At 39.9% G+C, this 25,400-nt stretch overlaps 1 protein-coding gene across 2 annotated transcripts; it reads left to right on the forward strand.

Annotated features, from left to right (window-relative positions):
* The first annotated feature begins 1 nt into the window (after position 1).
* On the forward strand, positions 2-24,530 carry adss2 (adenylosuccinate synthase 2). 2 transcript variants are annotated; one of them, XM_028603409.1, is made up of 13 exons: positions 2-347; positions 7,990-8,092; positions 9,987-10,055; positions 10,305-10,355; positions 10,486-10,552; positions 15,040-15,147; positions 16,894-16,975; positions 17,070-17,196; positions 19,296-19,450; positions 20,150-20,274; positions 20,787-20,884; positions 21,073-21,222; positions 21,481-24,530. In XM_028603409.1, exons 1-13 carry the CDS (start codon positions 159-161, stop codon positions 21,531-21,533), a joined length of 1,377 nt encoding a protein of 458 aa, XP_028459210.1. In that variant the 5' UTR covers positions 2-158; the 3' UTR covers positions 21,534-24,530. The 2 variants fall into 2 exon arrangements, with proteins under 2 accessions (XP_028459210.1, XP_028459211.1); XM_028603410.1 differs by having other exon boundaries at positions 192-347; positions 7,990-8,076.
* Positions 24,531-25,400: the final 870 nt, after the last annotated feature.

Here is a 25,400-nt window from a genome sequence, read left to right on the forward strand (position 1 = left end):
TTGTACGCATGTGCGTGGCCGTGGTGTGTTACTTCCTCGCGTCTAACGTTGCTGTGGAAGCTCCTTCAGTCCTCTGACTCCTCTAGCTATCTTTGGTGCAGCAGCAGCAGCACGGTGCGAAAGGCGCACAAGTGTAGTCAGCCAGCGACCCAGCAGAAATGTCGGAAAGAGGGAGTCATGAACCTGCCGGGGCCGCAAACGGCAGCGACAGCCCGACAAAACATGCACCCAGACCGCCAGTCGGCAACAGAGTGACCGTGGTTCTCGGGGCTCAATGGGGCGACGAGGGGAAAGGAAAAGTTGTGGATCTGCTCGCACAAGACGCGGATATGGTGTGCAGATGTCAGGTTGGTTATCCCCCGCCATGCTGCATTCACTTGTCATGCATCCGTTTCCCGGGTAAGCTAGTTACCCGGAAACTCCGCAGGTAACACTCGCTTCTCCGCGGTGTTAAGTTAGATGTCTAGCTAACCAACAGTGTGTTCTCAGTTTTTTTTTTTTTTTTTGCTAATGTCACCTTGAATTCCTGCTAGCTGCTTTTAGCTCTTTAGTAAGCTATAATATCTGTGATGAACTGACTCCTGTCGTGTGCACATGACAAGATAGCTGAAGGCACATTTGGCTAACTAAAGTGACCAAGTGCATCACTCCAGACTGGGCTTTTATGGTCACCAATGCGTTCAAGCTGGTCAGTTAGCTAGCAAAAAGACTCGACTAATGTTGGCTGCAGGTTTTTTATTCATTCTGGCTGAACGATGCATTACAAGTTTAATGTACAGAGCTGGGAGAGATTGTTAGGATGTGTACTGTATCATACAGAATTGTGTTTATTGCATTATTCTGGTCTTTTTTTTTCTGCTGTTGAAGGCTGCATTAGCGCCAATAAAGTTAGAAAATGTGTGAATTAATCAGACTATTGTAGCTGTGTGAAATAGGCAATACATGCCTTTACTTGTCTATTATATACACAATATGAAATATAAATTTTTCCTGGAGTCCGGTATAAATATTACAGACAGAATCAAAAATTTGAGTTTATCATTGTCAATTCAGCCAGTTATTGATTATTGACCTGATCTATTGATCTGTGCATTCAGGTGCTTTAAAAAAAAAAACACCTTGTCCTGTCATGTTGTCCTGATCTTGCAGGCTGCAGTTTAACATATCCATATACACCATGAACTAGAGCTGCAACTATTTGTCAATTATTCAATTAGGTCATCGAGAAAAAAAAAATGGCAACCTGTTTACCTTTTTCTTAAGAAAAAAACAAACAAACATTTGCTGGTTTCATATGTCTTAAATGTGATAATCTGATGCTTTTTTGTCATACCTGATAATGAACTGAATATTTTTGGATTGTTGGTCAGATAAAATATTCAATTTGAAGATGTCCCCTTGCGCTCTAGGAAATTACAAAGAGCATTTTTCACTATTTTCTGAAATTTTATTGACATAATTATTATTGACATAATGATTAATCCAGAAAATAATAGGCGGATTGATAAATAATGGATATAAACGTTAGCTGCAGCCCTACCATACACATTATCCTGCTTCTGTGGGCCCATACACCACCTTATCATTTTGGACAGGCTGGCAGGGGACAGGATGCGAAACAAGACCGCATACATGTGTTGATAACATATGCGTCAGGATGTACCAACAGATGTATAAAGAGATGTGAGTGTGCAGCTAATGGGGAGTTGTTATTCACCTTCCCTGTTATTACACATCACATGATTGTGATTGTTGTTATTTTAGCTTATCAAGCTGTATCTTTAGTGACATCCATGTGAGCTCTTTATCTGGACTCTGTCATAATGTTGGTGGTTCAACTTCTGGCACTTCGTTGAATTTGCATGCACTCTAGTTGTCTCACGCAAACCAGGTGGATTGGAGACTCTGAAATGCAATGAGTTGTTGTCTTGTAGACATGGTCAGGGCTTTCTCAACTCTTTGCCCACTGTGTAGTGAAAAGATTCCTGTCCCTGATCTCCCTGAACAGGAATAGTTGAGTGAAAGCAGTTGAGGGAGGACTAGCCCCTCTTCTGTGATGGCCTAGAGCCATGAACTTAAACCACATCTACTCTAAGAAAGCTGAAGTCCAGCCAGCCTGTGGAGGATTGGTCATATTTGGTGGTCTCTGATGTACCGATGCGTGTAACTGTATAGAGTTTATTCAGTCAGCCTGGCTCAACTCAAAATGATGATCGCTTTCTGTTTTGTCTTGGCAACAAAACGTGTAAACAACTTAGTTCAGTTTGGCTGTGTGTTAGTAGTAGTACAACAATGTGGAGTACTTCCTATTTTTGTTGAGTAGACCTTAAACCCTCGCAGCTCTCAGTAGTTTCTGTTAGGGCTGAAAGATTTTGGAAAATAATCTCATTGCAATTTAAATTTTTCACCAATATTGCGATTTAATATGCAATTCTTTTTTAAGCTCCTTTTCTGTATTATTCAACAAAGACAAGCACTAAATCATTGTATAGTATGAACAACACAATATTAGATAGATTAAACAGTTCTTTCCTGGAGGCCAGGCCTGTATGTGATGATGACATTAGGTGATGCATGAATTTATATGAATGACATCTTTTATTGAACTACTTCAATCACAGTAGTATATTGAGTATTGACCAAGCCTGGTGTAAACATTCATATGAAAGTCAGAAACAAATCACACAAACTATGGTGCAAATTGTGGAAATATAAAAACAAATATGTGGCTTTACCACACTTAGTAGTATTTAGATTATTATTTACTGTAATAAACATGTGGATTGCACTTTTTAAACACTGTGTTTGAACTTTACTAGACAGTTAAATAAGTAAAAAAATACTAATTATACATACATACATACATACATACACTACAGGTCAAAAGCTTGGGGTCACTTAGAAATTTCCATTATAGACAGAATACCAGCTGAGATCAGTTGCATTGTTTTTTTTTAATCAGGGCAGCAGTTTTCAGATTACATTATGTGCTTATATAAGTGCAAAAGGGTTGTCTACTATTGTAGAAAGAAGTGGCTGATCTTTAATGCAATATCTACATTGCCCATTATCAGCAACCATTCATCCAATGTTCCAAAGGCACATTCTGTTTACTAATCTGATATCATTTTAAAAGACTAACTGAGAAAACATTGGAGAACCCTTTTGCAATTATGTAAGCACATAATTAGGGCTGCAACTAATGATTATTTTAATAATCGATTAATCTGTTGATTATTTTTCGATTAATCGATTAATCGGATAAAAAAACAAAGCATTAATTTACATCAACTCAATACATACATACTTGTTGTTTTAGTTAATAGTTGCGTAAAGGTAAGTAACCCAAATAGCAGATACAGACAGACAGACACACACACACACACACACACACACACACACACACTTATTCATTAAATATTACCATCATTGTAGTAAGTGCAAGTTAAGTTCATTTATACGCCACACACTAATATATTTGTCAACAATAACTGATATGGGACAAAGCACATAATATATACATGACAACAGATTGAAAAATGTATGGGCCACAAAAGGCGAGTGAATAAAACCGTGTCTTTAGTCTTGCAAACTATACCACCCCTGCTTTATTACGCTTATTAACGAGCTAACGCTAGCTTGTCATGCTAGTCAGCTGGATAACGAGTAAAGTAGTCCGTTTTTGGTTGTATATTGAAGACAGAGTTTGCCTCATGTGTGGACGGGACGACATGTTGTAACAAGGTTCGAGTACATACAGCAAATATTTGAAGCCAAGTTCCTCTACGAGTGAATACAAGCGCCTTGCAGATGACATGTAATTTTTTTTTTTGCCGCTATTTGTATGTGTATCTAAAGGCTGGTTAAGCACTGTAAGGAGAAGTTGGACTTTTTTTTTTGTCTGGGTGATGGCGTCGGATATGCGTTAGCATGTTAGATGTATTTCTACTCGCATACCCAACAACGCCGACACACAGTCCTCGTCTTATCCACCACTCTCTCACCTGTACTTCAGTAACTGACAAGGAAACCAAAGGTTTCCCAAACTTGCGATCATAAAGTGACACGCGTACCGTTTCGGTTCAATATGAATACATGTACCATTCCACCCCTAATGGAGACTAAATTATCTTTGCATTTCTGTGCTGCAATTTTTTCTAACTCATTGGGGGACATGTACGCTGCTATAGACATCTTATCTACGATAAGTTATTATTGTATACCTACTTCAGACCATGTTCCTCAGCTTTCTAGACAATCTTGCTAATCTTTTGACTGCTAGTACTAACTCTGTGGACTATTAGTTGTCCCTGTTGATAACAAGTTGACATAAGTAGGACCCCCTCAAGCCTCGCAGCTTCCTTGTTACTGCAGTCCTGTCGAGGCAGGAGACATGGAAAAATAAATCGCTTTCTGGCAGTGGTCTGTCCCCTCCATACATCATGATGTGTGTGTGTGTGTATATATGTTTGTTGGGGGCCACTGTAGCAGATAGCGTTGATCTTTTTATAACATAAGCTTTGCCAGCAGTCTTGCTCGGTGTTCCTTACAGTCCAGACCTTTAAGATCCTTAAAGTTTCAGTTGGGGTTACAAGAACGTAAAGAGGGGGTGTGTAGCTGAGGGGGCGTCCTAACAGCAAAACGCATCTCTGGAGACGGAGAGTCAGCAGTCATTATTGTGGAATATCATATATCCATATCGGCTTTACCTAAGAAAGTGGTGCAGATCATTTGCTTATTAGCCTCCGTAAAGGCTCCTGCATACTCAATTCAAAGTTGTATTTGGTTGACTAATCCAAAACAAAGTTAACACAAGCTTTGGCTGCGTTAAAAGTCACAGCTGCTAATAATATTAATAATGATTTTAAAACCCAGCACTGTTATCACAACAACAGGAAACAGAATAGAAGATAGTTCCGTTTGTTCTAGTTACTGAAGTATGAATGTGTGATGATCTTACAAAATGAGAGACCAATCTCAATATTTACCATGTGTAATGAGTAAGTATCCATTGCATTGAAAAAGTAATTAACAGTCGCACTAGGTTGCACTTTGGCGAGAGTTGCGCTTTAAAGGCCTTTACGATCTGTACAGCATCTCCATCCTTAGAATAGAAAGAAAAGAAAGAAACTTAGGAAGAGCAACAGAGGAGGGATCCCTCTCCCACGGCGGACAGAATAAACCAACATAGTAAAATTACAATATAGACAATCGGGTGTGAAGAATACGTCTCCATCAATTGTGCCTTATGTTTCCTGACAACACTCTGTTAAATCAAATCCTCTGAACCTCTTATTTTAATCTCAGACACACAATGGATAATCAGCGTTACCATAGCAGTGCACAAACACAGCACACTAGCAGGTGGGTATTAAAAGTTGAGTTTCTCGTGACGGGAATAAGAGGCCGATCACAGGACTGTATGAGAACCACAGTTAGTTGTGGGGGATGGGATGGATTGTAAAAGTATCTAAAAAGGAGAGGCATCTGACCCCCCTCCCCCCCGCCCCTTATCTGTCCCTCTCTCCACCTTCAGGGTACTGCTGTGGCCAGGAATAACCCCCATGTGCTCGAATCACATGCTGTGCTTGATTTACATCCACAGGCTACAGCGTTAGGAACACATCCTGGTCACAGGACGGACTAAAAGTTGAATTGGCTCCTCAGGTAGTGAGCGGTGACACTGCTAATATCCTTTCATTTTTCCCCATCTGTTAAGTCCATGAGCTGCAGAGTATAACCCCTCTGAGTGTGAAAATGAATCAGGGAGGAGCAATGCAGGTCAGATTGTGACATTGTCGTCCTAGGACTCCCTGTTCTCCCTTTGCGTTTTTATCCCCCATTGTCAGCTGTGCTTAATCATGTGCAGGCCTGTACTGTATACAGCGTCCAGATTAACACCCAGCAAGCACATATTGTCACCGTTAAACACCGTCTTTGACTGTTTGAAAATGTTGTTCCTATTGATCAACCAACCACGGTGGTTCAGTATTTAGGCAGAAGATTGGCTGGGTACTACACAAAAGTGTTAGTATTTCTCCAAACTTAACAATTGAATCATGATTTCCTGAGACCACTTTATTTATTGCATAAATACATGTGCATCGTTCTACACAACAAAACATATCTAAATGTAATGTCTTCTTTTTAGGGGTGTAGCGATAGATCAATCTGGATTGATCTATGGATTCAATCCTCAACGATCCAATATTATCGATACCCAGTAAAAATATATATATACACATCTCGTCATCTTAAAGATGCACCTTTTAATTTTGAAATTGAAAAGAGTTTGTTTTTAATTTAAATGTCAAATCATATTTTAGGTTCTTTTTGTTAATAAATGTAACTGATTGTGTTAAATAGGCTTATGTATTGTCTCGTATCGGTCGCAGGCCCCTGAAATGAATCAAATCAAAATCATATCGTGGCAGACTTTGCGATATTTTATCGTTGTCCTAATAATCGATATATAATATTGTATCGTGACAAAACGTGTTTACACCCCTACTTCTTTAATGTCTAATTGTTATAGCTACCTTAAAAAGTCATCTTGTCAGGTCAGGCTCTCCCAATGCATATATTTAAGTGCATTATGTTGTAACTTGTCACCCAGTTTTGAGCTGCTTGTTAACCAGTGTCATTGGGCCTCATGCAAGAACCAATTGTACAAATAAATTTGTTCATAGGTGGGACGTAGGAGTGATGAAAGAGAAATTGTGGCATTCGTCAATTTTACCAATCTTTTATTTTGAATGAACTTAGAGTTTAAATATGATACAGAAAACACAAAAACTCGATGCAAAATTAACATTCTGTTCACCATCGTGGCTTGCCGATTTAATGAGCTGTCCAGTATCATACTCTGTTGCACTAACAGTGTAACATTACCTAACTGTAGGCTATAATGTTGATGTCACGTCCCCTTGACCAACTCTCATATTAGTCTTGGACTGTTTGTGCTTAAGAAAGACCTGATAACTTCACGTCAAACTATCCTTTTATTTCTGTCCCAGTGCAGCTCTGAAGACACATGGTTGACCGCTGTACTCCCTCTAATACCGCTTTACTTATACCACTAAATTTGGTTTGTTTTTGTCTGCCAGCAGGACTTGGAAGCTACTCGGTTGAAATAATTTTTACTCTAAAGAGATTTTTTTGAGAATGAAACTTCTCAGCCACAAACGGAGTTGAACAGGTTATATTAATATATAATATTACATGGCAATTTTATGGGCATAAATGAAATCCCACGAACACACCTCCTCATGAAGAGGTGGCATTCATCAGGCTGAAACAAGCAATTTTAACTACACAAAAAGTTTGTGTAGTTAAAAAAAAAAGTTTGGGGAATCCGACTTGCAACATATACTTGCTCGTATAAGAGCAGGATAAGAATACAAAACTGTTCTTCCATCAGGCCCATTTGACTGATTGATTGTCAAAGCTTTGGTTTGTGTTTGGCCTTGGTTTTTGGACTTGATACGTGCCAAAAAAGTCAGGGTAGCTTGTAAGAGGGTTTCAAAACAATAAATTATTCCTCAAGCTACATGCCCTCTGTTGGATGATGGCAACTTGTGGATTGAAGTTTGAGACTGAGCTGCAGTTTGTTTTTCAGTGTAGGAGTTTGGAGCATTATGTCTTGACAGGACGCGTTTCTGGGTGTCGTTCAAGAACATTACTTACGTAATGTTGAATCCATATAAACTTTCCTTTGCTGACACATTTATCAGCAAGTTTACACTGGAGTGAGACCTTCACTTGAGATCTGAGTGCGTAGTGAGCAGGAGTCTCTAAGCAACAGCACCGAGCATTACACACACACACACTAACAGACAGTGGCCAGCGGTTTATGTATGATGTTTGTTGCTACTCGCCAAACTATTTACCCTGCCTTCCAGCACAGCCAAAGAGAATCGCAGAGCCTCAGTTAGGCCTCTTTGTGTTTCGGTTTGTCTCTCCTCATCGCTGTCTGTCTCTTCTCTGCAGGGCGGAAACAACGCAGGACACACAGTGGTGGTCGACTCGGTGGAGTACGACTTTCACCTCCTCCCCAGCGGCATCATCAACCCCAAGGTCACTGCTTTCATTGGTGTGTAATGCACACAGATGCAGAAACACTTCTAAGTTCACACTCAAGATTTGTGCGATCTACACACACTCTGACACTGAAGCACGCACACCATTTGCTCACACACCATTACGCACAGACTCTCGTTCCAAGGCCATATTTCCTCGCTATTTTCTTGATGAATTGATCGACTCTTTTAGCCTGCTGCGCTCTTCGTCACCAGCAAGAACGGCCTCCATTTTGATGACTGCTACAGTGAGTGTGATCAGCTTGACACAGAGCCAGACTGCAGGCTACATCACATCCACTCATCTGCAGTAACTTCATTAGCTAATGGTGTCTTACTCTTTCTTTCTGGCGTTCAACCCCCCTGCCCATCTATACTTTAACATCTGCAGCTGTGTGATCCGTCAATACTTAATCACATTTATGCTTTTTCTTTTTTGATATATGTCACATTAATGCTTCTGCTGGCTCGGACGCTCAGAAAGACTTTCAGCATGTGTGACATGCACTTGGATCTATGGTGTTTCAAAGCATGTTGCACCAACCAACCACCAAGACAAACACAAAATACAAATATTACAAAAAAAATGTATAGTGGTATAAGTGTTTTCTTACCTAAAGAAACGGCACTTTTTATCAGCTGTTCTTGACAAAATGCAACTACATGGATAATTTATTAATAATATTATTATATCATAATAATAATTGTTTCATTGTCTCAGAGTGGAAACATGTTGCTGTTTATTACACTGTCATGGCCTCCAGCTTTTGGAGCAATTCTGTGTTCAAGTCTCTCCTGTTCTTGAGCTGCAAATGATTTTTATCTCTGTCACTGAAAGAGTATTTGTTGGTTGTTTTTTTTTTTTTTTAGCCTTTTTCCACATTTCTTACATTTAATTTGGTGAAAGTAATTACCTTGCCTGCTCCAGTTAATGCAACCCAATTAAAAAAAGAATTAGTGCCAGCTGTTATATTGAATACTCTTGTGAAAATGCATCATTTAGGCCAGCTCTGTCTGACAGGACACATCCCTTAACATTAGAGTTAGGCTGTTGATACAGACTTGGGGCTGCCACAATGACAGACATTAACTCTGGTTTAGATGTAACTTATAATTAGAATTCAGATAGATGATAAAGATGCCTTTAGACTGTGCGACAACAATCATGTACGTTTACCGCACGTAACATTGTGCAAGATGCAGTGGTGGAATTGAACAAAGTGAAACATTTTGAACTACTTGTACTTCACTTAAGTATTTCCATATCATGCTAAGTTATACTTGTACTCCAATTCTGGAAGCCATCATTGTTCTGTTTACTCAACTACATTTATTTGACTTTTTGGCTTTAGTAACTTGTTTCTTTGCAGATTTATAGTTATTTATACAAAATATAAATCAACTGATTAACAATTATGTATTATTTTTGATCAAGCTACCTGCAGCATAGTAGCTCCACCTTTACCAGCCGCAACATTAGTGATGCTTAAACAATAATGCATCAACAATTATTATCCAGTGATCTATTATGCTTTATTCTGAAATGGGCCATTCTGCATAATGAGTACTTTTACATTTGGCACTTATAGCCAGTCTTTGAAGGACTTTTACTTGTAAAATGTTTACTGTAATATTGATACTTTCATTTAAGTATAAAGAAACTTGTGATTTTACTTCTTATAAAAAGGATCTGTTTTAGGGAAAATCACTCTTTGGTAAAATTGTTCCCAACTCCTGGATTTATGCATATGACCCTTGAGGAGAGTTGACCTGTACATTATTTTTAGTTGATACATGCTGCAGGCCCAAGAACATTATATAAAGCAGGTGGCTCTTTGCGCACAACCATCAAACTTTGTTTTAACCAACTGTAAACTTGAACAGCAACTCATTTATTTTCCCCCTCAGGCAACGGTGTTGTTATTCACCTGCCAGGCCTGTTTGAAGAGGCAGAAAAGAATGAAAGCAAAGGAAAAGGTGAGTTGTTTTAAAGACCTACAGTAACAGAACAAGACTGCTTTCATGTGTGAGACTCAAAGTGTGTGTGTGTGTGTGTGTGTGTGTGTGTGTGTGTGTGTGTGTGTGTGTGTGTGTGTGTGTGTGTGTGTGTGTGTGTGTGTGTGTGTGTGTGTGTGTGTGTGTGTGTGTGTGTGTGTGTGTGTGTGTGTGTGTGTGTGTGTGTGTGTGTGTGTGTGTGTGTGTGTGTGTGTGTGTGTGTGTGTGTAGGTCTAAAAGACTGGGAGAAAAGGTTGATCATCTCAGACCGAGCACATATTGGTAAGTCCTTTATGTGTTGTAATGTTTGTATGTACGCATGCAAAGATGAGTGCGTGTTTGGGGATGTGTGAGCCCGGCTTTCTCTGAAGTGTGTGTGTGTGTGTGTGTCCCCTCTCTTCCTCCTCTGCAGTGTTTGACTTCCACCAAGCAGTTGATGGTGTTCAGGAACAGCAGAGACAAGAGCAAGCAGGCAAGAAGTAAGCAACCTGTTTACAGTTTGACTGATTGTAACACTGTTGTTTGCCAAGGAACAGTCTGTTCTGTGTGTGTGTGTGTGACAAGTGACAAGTGACAGAGAGACAGAGAGACTGAGGAGAGCAGGGAAAGGAAATGCAGAAGAACGTGTTTTAAATAGCGCTTAAAAAAAAAAAGAAATGAATAACTAAAAGCAATGTGCAGCGGCCGGTGTTGATAGTAAGGCGCACCGCCACACATTAGTCTACGTGTGGGAAACACTGTGTGTTTTTAAAAGCATACATCTTAACAGTGAGTACAGAATACTGTTGACACAAAGCCTTGATATTGTTCCACATATAAAGTGCAGCAAGTAGTGTCAGCCATAGTCTAGTTTGCACTCCCAACTTAAAAAGCAGTCATCAATATTTTTATAAAAGCAAAGTATCAAATGACAATGTAAAAAGGGTGATGAACAATTATCACCTGAATCTGTAGCTCCCCTCGCCTTTACTGAGCTTTACAGTGAGTTACACCAGCTGTCCGGCCCACAATTTTACTGTTTTGGTTCACTCTTACCGCTCTCGCAGCAGGCAGCGGTTTTCAGTGAAAAAGCTCTAAATGAACAGCAGGCAGACACAGTTGGTGACTAGCTGGTGGACATAGTGGAGCATTTAGCAGCTAAAGAGCCAAATATTTCCCATAGCAGTTAGTATAGACCAAAAAGAAGTAAGTATTTGACATTTTCGCCTGGTGGCCAGAATCACAGCTCCAAATGAATGCTAATGTTGCTACGTACGTAACTCCTGGATGTGTTAAACAGATTTGCCATATCAGCTGCTGATATGTTGTGTTCACCGCTTGTTTCTGCTGCCCCCAGTTATTGCAGGTTTAAAATGGTTTATAAAAATATGCCATCAGTACCAAATTACAGCATTTATAAGTTTGGAAGAATGACAGGTGTTTATCTAAGTTTAATTATGCACCACTTTTACTAAACACTGCTCTTTATGATTCAATCGTTCAATCAATCAACATTTATTTGTATAGCCCTTTGCAGCCACCAGCAGGTATGCAAAGTGCTTTACATCAAGAAACAAGAATAAAACATAGCATACAGTAAAATCAGAAAAAGGTTACATAGAAGCAGGAGGAAGAAAGAAAAATGTCACAACGCTACTATGTATTAAAAGCCATTCTAAATAAATACATTTTGAGGTTGGATTTATAAAAAAAATTAAAAAAAGAAGAAGATACGTCTTTAATAGTGCGAATGTCAGGGAGCATCCTGTTCCAAAGTCATAGGGCAGCAACTGCGAATTGTTGGTTTAAAGCAAATCCAGAGAGATTTTCAACAACCAAAGTCCTCTGGTGGCTGGCCTATGGCCATTGATCTATCTTAATTGAACCCTATATATACATTTATTTTAATATCTTAATTAGGATGGAACGGAAATCGACATTTCCTTCCATCTTCACTTTTCATAGGGGCAGAAATATCTTTCCACAGTGACGCACACACATGCATATGATCTCCACGCTGCTCTGCCTGGAGGCGTCCTCCCAGAGCTCAGACAGACAGAGAGAGTAGCAGCCCTGGAGCAGGTAGAGGTTATGAACAACATGACAGAGTAGCAGTGCTTCATTACTAAGAAACTGAATAAACCAGCATTTCCCGGTAAATGGCGTTTCTTTTAAGACCCGAGTATTTAATGTAGTTAATCCAGGTATTTAGCAGTCTATTTTATTCACACCATTTTAAAACAATTTTATTCCAAACATGAATTAACCCGGGGCAGTGAACCATGCTGACATATGTGAGAGGAATGTTAAGCTGAGTCTGTGGAGCACTCGCAATACTAAGCCCAAGAGAGATTCAGTGTATTCCTGTTCAAAGCTGGGTTGTCTTAACCAGTTCAGACACCGAAGCCCTAAACACTCAGCGTGCGTGCATGCGGGCGTGCGGGCATGTGTGTGTGGAGTAAATGCATGTTCACCAGAGTGCCTTAATGGCACGGCCATTATAAGCATTCAGCTGATTGCTAAGACAGGCTGGTGGATTTCCAGGATCTCCAGGCGTCTGTGAACACTGCTGCTGGAAGTCGAAGCAGCATGAAATCACAGAGTCAGATCAGAAGCCAGAATTTAACCTTAACTTGCTCAAAACTAGAAACACAATGTGGAGACGTGCAGTCCTGTAGTTTCACTAAGATGCTAAAAACCTACAGCTCAAACTCAAAGAAAATGTTTGGTCACAGTTAAAGAACAATTGGAATCAACTCATGTTAGTATCTATAGAAACATCTACACAAACAAAAACAGGTGTCGAATTTCTTTAGTTACGAATGACCGGACACAGTAGCTTCAATCTTTGCCCTAAGATCACACACTGTATATACATTTTATTCTTTACATGTGTGTGGATGTTTTCTGTGATCTTTGCTACAACAGTAAAATGTTATGTATATCATACTGATGTATCAGTCACAGCAGCCAAGAACTTTTACTATACACTCTCGGAGTGGAATGGAGAAATTTCCATTCCACTCCATTACAGACAGAATACCAGCTGAGATCAGTTGCATTGTTTTTTTTTAATCAGGGCAGCAGTTTTCAGATTACATTATGTGTTTACTAGCCTGGATGCCAGCCAAATTTAGCCCCGCCCACAAAATTCGAGGTCGGGACTAGAATCTGAGTAGGACCACGTCAGGCTATGTGTTTACGTAATTGCAAAAGGGTTGTCGACTGTTGTAGAAAGAAGGGGCTGATCTTTAATGCAATATCTACATTGCCCATTATCAGCAACCATTCATCCAATGTTCTAAAGGCACATTCTGTTTACTAATCTGATATCATTTTAAAAGGCTAACTGAAAAAACATTGGAGAACCCTTTTGCAATTATGTAAGCACATAATGTAATCTGAAAACTGCTGCCCTGGTTAAAAAAACAATGCAACTGATCTCAGCTGGTATTCTGACTATAATGGAGTGGAGTGGAAATTTCTAAGTGACCCCAAACTTTTGACCGGTAGTGTATATACTTTAAGTACATTTTGCTAAGTAAACCTAGTTTACCCAATTAACCTTTTGAATGGTGGACTAACTTCTAATGGAGCATTACATGTGTTATTACTTAAGTATGTAAGTAAGTAAAATGTCATTTATGAAGCACTTTTTACAGATAAAATCACAAAGTGCTTTACAGGGGCAAAAAAAAGACATACAAGAAAACAATGCATAATAAAACCGTTAATCTTAAAGGTGCAGTAGGTAAGCCTTATAAAACTAACTTTCTGTCATATTTGCTGAAACTGACCCTATGTTCGAGTAGAACTACATGAAGCAGGTAAAAAAAAAAGTGTGCCATTTGCAAAACTCCACAGCTCCTTGTTCAGATGTACCAATCAGGGCCGGGGGGGTGGGCTTAGGAGGGCTTAGTTTTGTTGAGTTGTCGATGTTCAAATTTTTTGGCTAAGTCCTGGATCTTAGCAATCCTACCTATGGCACCTTTAGCCATTTATTCATTACTTAATAACTTACTAATTATTTGAACAGTTTAAACTTCTGTGCTCGCTTGCTAACTAGTTTTCACACAGTCTTGCATAACTGCTACATGTAGTGTGCAGGTGTCACAGCAAGTGAGCGTGTTCCAGTATCCTTTAATCAAATCATAATACATTTTTTTTTCAAATTAGTTAAGCTACTTTACAATCGTTCCTCGTACCCTCTGGCAAATGCAGAAGTACCTGCTGGGTCACTAGTACCCCTGTTTGGGAATCATTGCAATAGATAATCAGCACTGTTTCAGCACTGGACTATTACATAAGGTTTAAAAGTTACTATAATTTTCACCCATAAGGTCATTAAGATTCTTCAATCAGACATGGCAGGTCTAATGTCAACTATAGATTCTGCATGTTTTATCTTTATCTTTTTATCCTTATCTTCACTTAAACACCAAAACAGTCACATACATTTTTTTGTCGATTTAAGGGTTAATTAACACATCAGTTGGTCCGGTCATTTGCCACAGGGTTGTGCGGGAATCTCACACTGCCTCAAAACAGACTGGCAAGTCTTATCGCGGGTTACATGATTGGCCACCGCAAAGTGACATCGGGTTGCATTTCTCCAGAAGTTGAATCTGTCTCACTCAAGACAGAAGGTGTGTGTGTGTGTGTGTGTGTGTGTGTGTGTGTGTGTGTGTGTGTGTGTGTGTGTGTGTGTGTGTGTGTGTGTGTGTGTGTGTGTGTGTGTGTGTGTGTGTGTGTGTGTGTGTGTGTGTGTGTGTGTGTGTGTGTGTGTGTGTGTGTGTGTGTGTGTGTGTGTGTGTGTGTGTGTACGCAGCTTAAGACTCAGTGAGTTCCCTCTAATTAACTGGGTCTGGAGTTTCACAATGATTTCGATGAATGACATAAAGAAAAAGGTATGTTGTAGAATGAGATCACATAATAATGCTATTTTTATTTTTTCCCACCCCATCCCTCCTCTCTCGGTCCTGCCCAGCCTCGGGACAACAAAGAAGGGGATCGGTCCAGTGTACTCAGCCAAGGCAGCACGTAGCGGTCTCAGGATATGTGACCTGTTGGCTGACTTCACTCAGTTCTCTGAAAGGTCTGTGTCTGAAGTACAGGAATATATCTCTGTCTGGAGTTTTGAGTTTTGATGTCATCTGTATCTACGTATATATCTGCTCAGTGTGTCAACGACAATGTTCTAAAAAGACCACTGGGCAATGAGTCAGTGAGTAATGTAATGGTTTGTTTCATGCCTCATGCCACAATTCCTTTCCCTCGCTGAAAGTTTTCCTTCAACCAAGGAACTCAAGAAACTTTACCTGCATTTCACCGACACATACTTGGCTTCAGTTTATTGACTGTTTCAATTACAGGCACTTTTCCAGGAACTTATTAAACTTAGTTTAGAAAGTTGGCACGCCAGTAATTACTTTATCTTTACCTTGACGATCACAAGGTAGACATTAGAAATACTGTCTTTAAGTCAGTAAGTAATGCTTGCATGTAGTTTATTGGCCCGATGATGTCAGTTTGCGATTCAGCAAAAGTTTTCTCTTTTTTTTCTTGAGCCTTTGGCACCCCCACTGCGTCAACAGACTGGCCTCGTTTAAATGATCCAGGAGGATGTGTTTTTTTTTATGCAGGGCTGAACGTGGCATAAATGTGGTTCTGGGATGTAGTTCCTGCTCCCCCACCAAAAAATGGCTGCTCCAGGGGCAATAGCCACTTTCCGACTGGAGGGATTTTTGCAGTTCCTAGAACATAAAATTCCTAGAACTCTTTTTTTTTTTTTTTTTTTTTTTATTTCTCGTGTTCCGACTGGACCAATTGTGGGATTTTTAAGTTCCTCTTGCTGCAGTTCCTGTAACTCTTTCAGCTCCTACTTCAGAGCAGGGTGTTTTATTTCAGGAATTTTTGCCGAATTGAAAATTTGCTTCAAAGTTTTCAGAGTTGAGAAGCTCCATGAAGTGAGGCGACAGCCAGCAGGCGACAGCCAGCAGGCGCCTGCCCCGGCCGCTAGCTCGTCGCTCGGACAGTCATGCTCCGAGACCCCGCTGTAAGCTGGAGGTCTCTCAGACCCGTCTCGTAAATAAGAGGCTTTTATTTCGCCGTTGACAGTTCGTTTGTTTAAATATCACAACACATGTCCATCATAAGATTAACGGGAGCCTGTGGTCAACTGTCTTTTCAGAATTAAACTCCACAAGCGTGCCCTGCGGGCTTGACAACCTCGCTGACCGGGCCGTCACACACACACACACACACACACACACACACACACACGTCCACAGCGCAGCAGGCAGAGGCGGTGGCGAGAGAGATACCCGTTTCTCTTCGGGAGACTTGTTTAAATTATGACAAATATGCTATATACATTAGATTTAGTATTTAGTTCATACTTTTTTTGGTGTATTTCTTTTCTGATTTTAACGCTATAAGATAACTATGTTCCTATAACTACTTGGTCGGAAAGCGGCTAATGCTTTCTGATAAACCCAGGAACTATCAGGGTGGAACTTCACTGACTAGTCAAACCAAACACCACTTATTGTATAGAATTTAAAAAAACAGCTTCTTCTGTTATTGCCTCGGTTTGCCTGATCTTTAAAGTTCTTCAGACACACAAAATATGCCCATAAGACTTTAGTTCCTCTTCCGGAGTTCCTGGGACTTATGGTTGATAAGGGGCAATGAATCTGTAATGCACAGTAAAAAAGGCAAGATACGTTGTGTGTGAGGCTCATGTGTTTCTAATCTCATTGCAATTAGATGTAGTATGGTTATGGTATCATACTTGCCCAGTTAGAAATTCATGGCAAATGATCAATGTTGCCTGTTACAGGTATAAAGCTTTGGCCCAGCAGTACAAGGGTATGTACCCCACTCTGGAGATTGACATAGAGGGAGAGCTGATCAAATTAAAGGTAATCTAGAAAAAAGAAAAGGAAAACCAAAATTCTAGAAACATATATTGTCCTTTTTGCAGTAAGGTTTTTGTTTTTTTTTTTTTTTTTTTAGAACTATGTGGAGCGGATCAAACACATGGTGAGAGACGGGGTGCACTACATGTACGAGGCTCTTCACGGCCCTCCTAAGAAGATCCTGGTGGAAGGAGCCAACGCAGCACTGCTGGACATTGACTTTGGTCAGTACATCACTGTGTTTGCATGTGTGAGAGTGCACCACAATAAAGCACGCCTTACTCTTAACTTTGGTATATTTTCCAATTATCCTATTGAAAATAAGCCAATGTCTTTGTGCTAACCTTTTTCTCTGAGAATTTTCTTTTTTATTTCTAATTGCAAAGCGCTGAGCAGTGCATCTACTGAGACCCAGTGTTGTTGCTCTGAAACACTTAAGCTTTGTGATGCTCTTTACAAAAGCCTGCTCGGAGCTCAGACTAGGGATGATGGTAAGTTTACTAACTGCTACCAACGTGCTCTGGCATCCAGGCTTGACGTGCACGCTCACAGTTCAACCATTTAATGCCACCTGACTGTGCATGAGCACGAAGGCATCCTGTATCAGCAGTCTGTCAGTCAGTCGATGAGAATCACAGAGTAATTATTAAATCCAGAAATTCTCTGACAATGTTGAAAGCAAGGCAGTTGTATTGTTTCAGATAATGACACCACAGACTCAACATACTTATCTTCTAGATACAGGTCACTGAAGCAAAGCAGTGATTATTGAAAGCAGTGACAGCACTGAGCCGATTTAAATTACAGTGGAGGTTCAACGCTTGTTATTATCAAAACACCATGCACGTAATAACTCTGGTGGTATCAGGGCACAGTGTCCTGCCCACCGACAGGCAAACAACATCTCTGATACGGGATTTAGAAATTGTGGCAAATGTCACAGTAGCATCAACCCTCAACTTTAACTGTATCATTTTACATTACGCTTATGTGTTCGCAAAACTCGTATCATGACTATGGCTGTATTTAGCCAGAAGAGCACTTTGACAGGACAAATGACTGCTGATGGACACACTAGCTCATGAACCTGTTCTTCTGTGATAACACAGTCTCTCTGGGGTGACCTTCTGCATGTGGGCAGCTTCTAGCATCAAGGCGTGGAAATTCATTCCTTGTTTGCTTTTATGACAGTAGCCGAAACACAATTTTTTGAAGCACAACCTTTTTTGAATGTCTGTGTCAGCCTGTAAGTGGCTATTACTTCAGGTACATCTTCAGGTACGGTTAGACTGAAGACAGACAAATGAAAGTGTCAGATGTGCGATGGTTCTTTCTTTTCTGGCAGCAAAGTTATTGAGAGGGAAGTTAAGGACAAGGGTCTGGCCAGTCCACACAGCATTCCGGGATGGGAGAAAAACTCTGCTCTGGTTTATTGGCATTTTTTTATTAAACCAATCACAATCGTCATGGTTGGCGCTAAGCACCGGACAGAGCCACGGCGGCGACGCAAAATAGCCTGTTGTTTTGGTGGAACGTGTACATTCAAAAGTTGTTTTAGTCGTGCAACAGGAAACTCAGATTGGACAGATCGTCTGGCTAAACCCTGCAGAGATCTGAGGAGCAGTTAACCATAGTCCTCCAAAAATACACCGGAGTTTAAAATTCCAACACAAAAGACAGTGAAAGGTAACAGCCGAAAAAGAGTGAAATCCGGCGGAGTTTTCGTCGACAACGGAGCAGTCCCGGAAGTGGAACATCGTGGATATAGACTAGCCTCAAGCCAAACTCTGTCACAGCATTGAAGAACATTTCCCTTGTTTTTGTGAACTCGCTGGTTTTGTCATTGACCAGTGAGTATTTCTAAAGGTATTTGTCTAGTGAGGTGTCCAGTGATTTGAAGAAGGAACCAAGTCAGCCAACCATGTTACAAACCTATCCCCTGTGTAAAACACAGTGCCATGCCCACACCCCTGTCGGTGATGTAGAGGAAACATGAAATACATTTGAAGATGAATGAATCGAGAGGATATCAAAACATGCTCTCATTAAAGTGGACGTGCTGCCTTCCTCCAGACCTGGGGTTTTTAAACTGCGCACTGCGAGAGGGTTGACAGGGATGTTGAGAGGGGGCACAGTTGTCTCGACTTTGTCTGAGGGGGAGGGAGGGGGGTGCGGGGCAACAGTGTCAGACTTTGATAACCCCAGCTCTACACAAATCTTCCCACTATTTTTTTTTTCAGTTGCATGTTTGTTCAACCTGTATAAATATATCTGCAGTATAAATGAAAAGTTTGATCACTCTTCACTCCTGGTGTCATTGCAGGGACGTACCCGTTTGTGACATCGTCCAACTGCACGGTGGGCGGGGTGTGTACGGGTCTTGGCATGCCGCCTCAGAATGTCGGGGAGGTTTATGGGGTCGTCAAGGCCTACACCACCAGAGTCGGCATCGGAGCTTTCCCCTCAGAGCAGAGCAATGTAAGAGGACGCACACACACACACACACACACACACACACACACACACACACACACACACACACACACACACACACACACACTCATACCATAAACTTGACATAGGAGCTAAGTCCTTTTAAATCATGTTTTTAATAAGGATAAAATGACTTGACTACAAAGATGGATAGAATGTTACAGAAAAAGCAGTGGGTTTACAACTAGGTTTAAAGGTGTACAGCTTTCAACACAGGCCACTTAAACCTGCCCAGTATGTTGTCACACTAGTTATAAATGAGAAATAAAGAACATTTGTGAAAACGTGTTTATCCACATGTCATACCGTCAACCGGTTCATGCGGTATTCGCCATTGTCAAAACATGGTGTAATGACTTGATTATGTACAGTATACAGCAGAAGAGTAGCTTTGTTTTCAAACAGCACCACCCGAAGGAGGTTTGGCTAAACTGCCACCAAGTACCAGATGTAGTAAACTTTATTTGTTAGGTCAATAAATCTGTCTGTGACACCTGCTCATGTCTAAAACTTAAGCCCGATCGTTAATGGCTGAACATTTTTGGTGTCTGTGCCTGGACGACCATTACTCAAGTCATGTATAATCGTAGGAGGTCCCTAAGACTAAAAAACTAAAAAAAGAAGTCTGTGAGAAGCAAAGATCTGCAACCGATGGACTGTCTGCGCTCGTCTTGTTGTCTTTAGGAGATCGGAGAGCTACTTCAGACTCGGGGGAAGGAGGTTGGCGTGACCACAGGCAGGAAAAGGCGATGTGGTTGGCTGGATCTGGTGCTTATCAAATATGCACACATGATTAATGGTTTCACTGCGTAAGTTCAGCGTGCACGTGTTTGTATTAATTTGTGTAGTTGTGTAGTATGGGTGTATCCGAGGTTCCCTGAAGTGCATTTAGTACATAATCATGGGAGTTAAAGGTGAGCAATTTAGTTGTTATTTATTACATATTATATATATATATATATATATATATATATATATATATATATATATATATATATATATATATATATATATATATATATATATATATATATATATTTTTTTTTTTTTTTTTTTTTTTTTTTTTTTTTAAAGGTGCAGAGTTTCGTTAGATGTAAGCAGCTTTTGCCTCTGAATTTGCAAACAAGAGAGGAGTTGTAGTTCTTTTTGTCGTCTTATTCACTTATTTTAATGCAAGATGCCAAACTCCATAGGGATTACAACACTTTATTGTTGTATTCATAAGAAATCTTTGGTTATCAGTTGGTTAGCAAAGCGACCTATGTATTCAGCAAGAAGCTCTGCTGTCCTCTTACCTTCCTGTCCCCCTTTGTCCCCGCAGTTTAGCACTCACCAAACTGGACATACTTGACGTGTTTGCAGAGATCAAAGTGGGCGTATCGTACAAAGTCGACAACCAAACCATACCTTACTTTCCAGGTGAGCCTGTGTGTGAAAAATTGGAGTTGATGCATCTCTGCCTTCAGTGAATATTACACCCTATACTGTTATTTATGGAGAGCTTCATTTCAAGGCAGAAACATATTGATCTGTTTGATTGCGGTCTCCTGTAAAGCTAATGGTATGATATTACCCCCCTACCCCTGCTCACATTGATTCTGTGACAGCCAATCAGGAGGTGTTGCAGCATGTGGAGGTCCAGTATGAGACGCTGCCGGGATGGAACAGCGACACCTCGGCTGTAAGAAGCTTCGAGGAGCTGCCTGAGAACGCCCAGAAATATGTCCACTTCATCGAGGGGCACGTTGGAGTGCCTGGTACGATCGTACACAAAAACACACGCACGCTTTTGTCAACTAAATTAAACTTACCTCCTCAATTATTATTGTGTTTGAGAACCAAACTCTTCACCAGACAGCGACATTTTCATTTTGGGCACTTTATAGTACAGTATGTGTTTATATTCTGTGTGTGATATTTTCTTGCAGTCTTGCCTAGTCATGTTTAATTTCTTGTCAATACGGCAATACAACAGGACCCCGTTAACTGCTACCTCTGCTTCTCTGTTTCCTCAGTCAAGTGGATCGGAGTGGGCAAGTCTCGGGAGTCCATGATCCAGCTGTTCTAAACGAAGGGAGGAGAAACACGAGCAACACACACACACACACACACACACACACACGCCCTTAATGCTTTACCTCTGAATCATCAGACTGTCCCATGTTACAGACCGGACCTCTCTGGATCAGACTCCCATCAGACTGACCTCCATGAACGAATGGTTCCCAGCTTCTCCATCTGGATTTTTAACGGTTTTAAACTTTAGCATAACTGGGCAAAGTCCCCTCTTTTAATTTGTCCCTGTTCGTATTGTAACCGTTTATTCCAGACATACAACACACTCGGCAACACCAGCTGCCATCAGGTCTGAAAGATGACACGAGGGAATGGACTCAACACACACACACAAACACACACCTGATCACTCCCAGGATGAACTGTCCACAGATGTTTGCTTGGTCAAACTTTTATTCAAGTGTATTTTTGTTAATCTATGCTGTGTTTTTAAATGTGCTGTGCCAGTCTGGTGTAAATCAGTTTTAACCTCTGCACTTTAGATGCTTTGGGCTGTGTTTTATTCTGCCAGGCGTACACCACCTCCTGACATTATAAAGGGATCCTTTTAATATTTTTAACATGTCTTTTTTGTTTTTTTTTTTTTTCGTCATCGGACAAAGACTTCTCATATTGCCTTGTCTCTCTACCAAAACATTTGCTTTTAAATTTCTTGTAGCTAGCGACTGCTTCCACTGAACGAATCCCATACTGTAAGAAGGCTCGTGTTTTTCACTTTAACTTTGGCAGATGAGTTTTCCATGAACCAATACAGAGATTATAACTAGTGTAACTATCCTTTTTTCAAATGGAAATCAATTCAATAGGGGAGCATATTTCCACTCACATTCTCGTAATTGTTTATCTTATATAATATGTGTAAATGTGTAAATATGGATTGATAAATGCTGTATAAGACAGTTGTTCATCTTTCTCCTTTTTTTGTCCACTCCTCTGCCATTGTTATAACACACATCTTTAAAACCAGAAAAATAAGGCTTGAATAGAAAGTTGTGGGTTGCATTTTGCCTTCCAAAAGAAAAGCTGGTACTCTTTCCTGTTTCACCAATTCAGTGGCACCATCCAAATAAGCCATTTAGCGCTACCTGCTGGTAAAAATGGTATTGTGTCTTATAATGCATTCATGCAATGACAGCGAAATGGAAGAACAAGAAAATCTCCCATTACTCTGACTTGGGAGAATTCATGTCATGTACATCATTTATTACTCTATATTGGGAGCGTTCATGTCATGTACATCATTTAAATAGCCTTAATAAGCTGCTTTTTCTGTGTTACGTACTTGTAGCAGTTTGTTAACAAGTGAAACCAGATACATATAAACTGTGTAGCTCCCTTTTAAATTTGCTGAATTCATTGTATTAGTATTATTGTTTTTTATTTAGATGTGCCAGCAATTGTGTCTTTCCAGCCGTTTTGCTAAAGGTTCGATGGTGATATCCAACTTGGAATTACGATTCTTGCTGGTAATTACGTTTTATTTATTTATTTATTTATTGAAGCAGCAGAGGCCTAAATGTCCTGACTTTAAGTCTATAGTTTGGAGTCAGGCTTCTCAAATTTCATTATGCCATGTTTATGATGCCTTATGGGATGGAAGTTAGAGACGGGAAAGATTCCCATGGAGGAGTCTTTTTGGCAAAGGAGGATAAACACACTACGCTTGGATGTTGACGTGAACATTATTTTAAAGCCGGAAACTTTTTATTATTATGATAACGTCATGTGAATGTGGCATTAGACCAAACTTTAGAAAGCTCCTCCAGAGCCACAGAAGACGATAAGCTGTTCACATGCTCCTTCTGAGGAGTAAACTAAACTTTGTGTAAAATGTTTAGCATGCTCCTTTTAATAAACAGCTCGTTAGATTGGAGGAGGAGAACCGAAAACCAAACAACTCTTGGTAAAGCTGAACAAGCTTTGGTGGAAAATAATCACAGATATTTCATAGCGTACAGCTGTCATACCAAGTATACTTTCTGCTTTAAAAAAACATAATGTGGTAGTTTGAAAGCCCCAACAGATTCTTTAAAATATTCTCTTTTCATTACCACAAGGATTATTTGTGAATGAATGTGTTGCTGTTTTTATGTCAGATATTAGAAACTCAATGTGTTTTGTAGTGGCAGCAAGACAGTTGCACATTACACATTTCAGTCAGCGTTTAATTCCACAACACAACTAAGTATAACATGACATGAATGGGTTTGATGGCAGCAATTTGAGTATGAGTAATGAGTATTTTGAAAGAAGGAGGGAGTCATCAAGTCAATTTTGCTGGGAAGCATTTAGTCAGATTATTGATATGTAACTTTGGTAAAAACCTCATGTGTTTTTCTCTGGTGACCTAAAATGACCACTCAGTCTGAAACAATTTTTCTCAGGACATTGATTAAAAATGTAATAACTCTTTATGCTAGTTTTATCTTGTTTGTAACTGCTGAAACCAGTGGGGCGAAACCACATGTATCATTTTCTAAATCCTGAACAATGGTTTTGCAAAGCAGCTCCTATTGATAAAGAAAGCAAGTCATTCTCATTATGTACTGATTCATTTACACACGGTTGCTCCTGTCTGCCTCCCTACCGGGGGTTTAAAGGGAAACCATAACCAGGATCATTCAGTCATGTACTGTATCTCCATCTGCTCTACTGAAAAGTGTTAGTTTGCTATCTGTGACCCTGTATCTCCTTGTTTCAGCAGAACTGTATCTGTTCTCTTCGCTGTGTTATAATGAACATTTACTCCTTTACATGCTCACACTGCCAACTTTTCACTGAATGCCCTTTCACAACCTGAAAATCTGCATCTGTGTCCATTTCTGTCTTTCTTTTCTTTCCTTTTTATGTTGAACATGTCCTTCCTTCACTCACTGTTTAGTCCATTGACTTTTTCAGTGCAGACTGCTACTTTGACATCTGGTTAAGACTAAATGAATGTTTTAGGCTAAGTACGCACAATACACAAATTAAAACGCTGAACACATAAGTTACTGTGTTCATTCTTTTGTTCCTTTACATGCAGTTTTCACCTTTTTTTTTCTCCCACTAAATTTTCAGGTTCTAAAAAATCATCACATTTCCCAGAAATGAACAGTGACATATTTGTCATCTTTGGAAACGTTGGGGTCTCCATTGGAATTTAAAATAAAGTTCCATGGATCTGAACAATGTTTGGTTTCTAACTGTTGTAATTTATTTTGTTATTTGAGTTTGTAATATTAGTGGTGTTTAGCAGTTCAAACACACATTAGCTGATAAAACTCCACAGGTTCATATGCTATACATTTGTCCCTGATAACACACAGCACCTTCAAATAATTTCTTTCTTTGATAATGGGCCTTTTCACAGCAGACATTTTGACTTGTCAGGAAAAGGCCAGGTGTTACTGATACTGTAATCGATGGCTTCATTCTGTTCAAGCGCTCCGGTCATAACAGTGCAGCCGTCCTTCATTTTATAATTTACACCTGCTGTAACATGCTGTAAATGTCAAAACCAAAAGTTTATTGAGCTCTGTGCATTCACACCAAAAAGGTCAAATGGAGTAATGCATTCAACTAATTTTATTTTACTCTATAGTAAGTTGAGCAGTTGTTTGAAAACGGCCTCAATCAAACATGTCTGTTCTAGTATTTACAGTATGTTTGTCTCAGGAAGAACCAGCGAGATGTTAAGACAAGACTGGAAGGCCATCAACTTGGAATAGCCTACATTTTATTATCATTTTTGTGTGGGCATTTTTAACCCTCCTGTTGTCTTTGGGTCAAATTTGACCAATTTTCAAAACGTTTCTACATCACAAATTTGGGTTTCTTTCAACCAAATGTCAAAGAAAATAATGTGGATGGTTCCATA

The sequence above is a fragment of the Perca flavescens genome, chromosome 17, assembly GCF_004354835.1.
Source record: "Perca flavescens isolate YP-PL-M2 chromosome 17, PFLA_1.0, whole genome shotgun sequence".
NCBI lineage: Eukaryota > Metazoa > Chordata > Actinopteri > Perciformes > Percidae > Perca > Perca flavescens.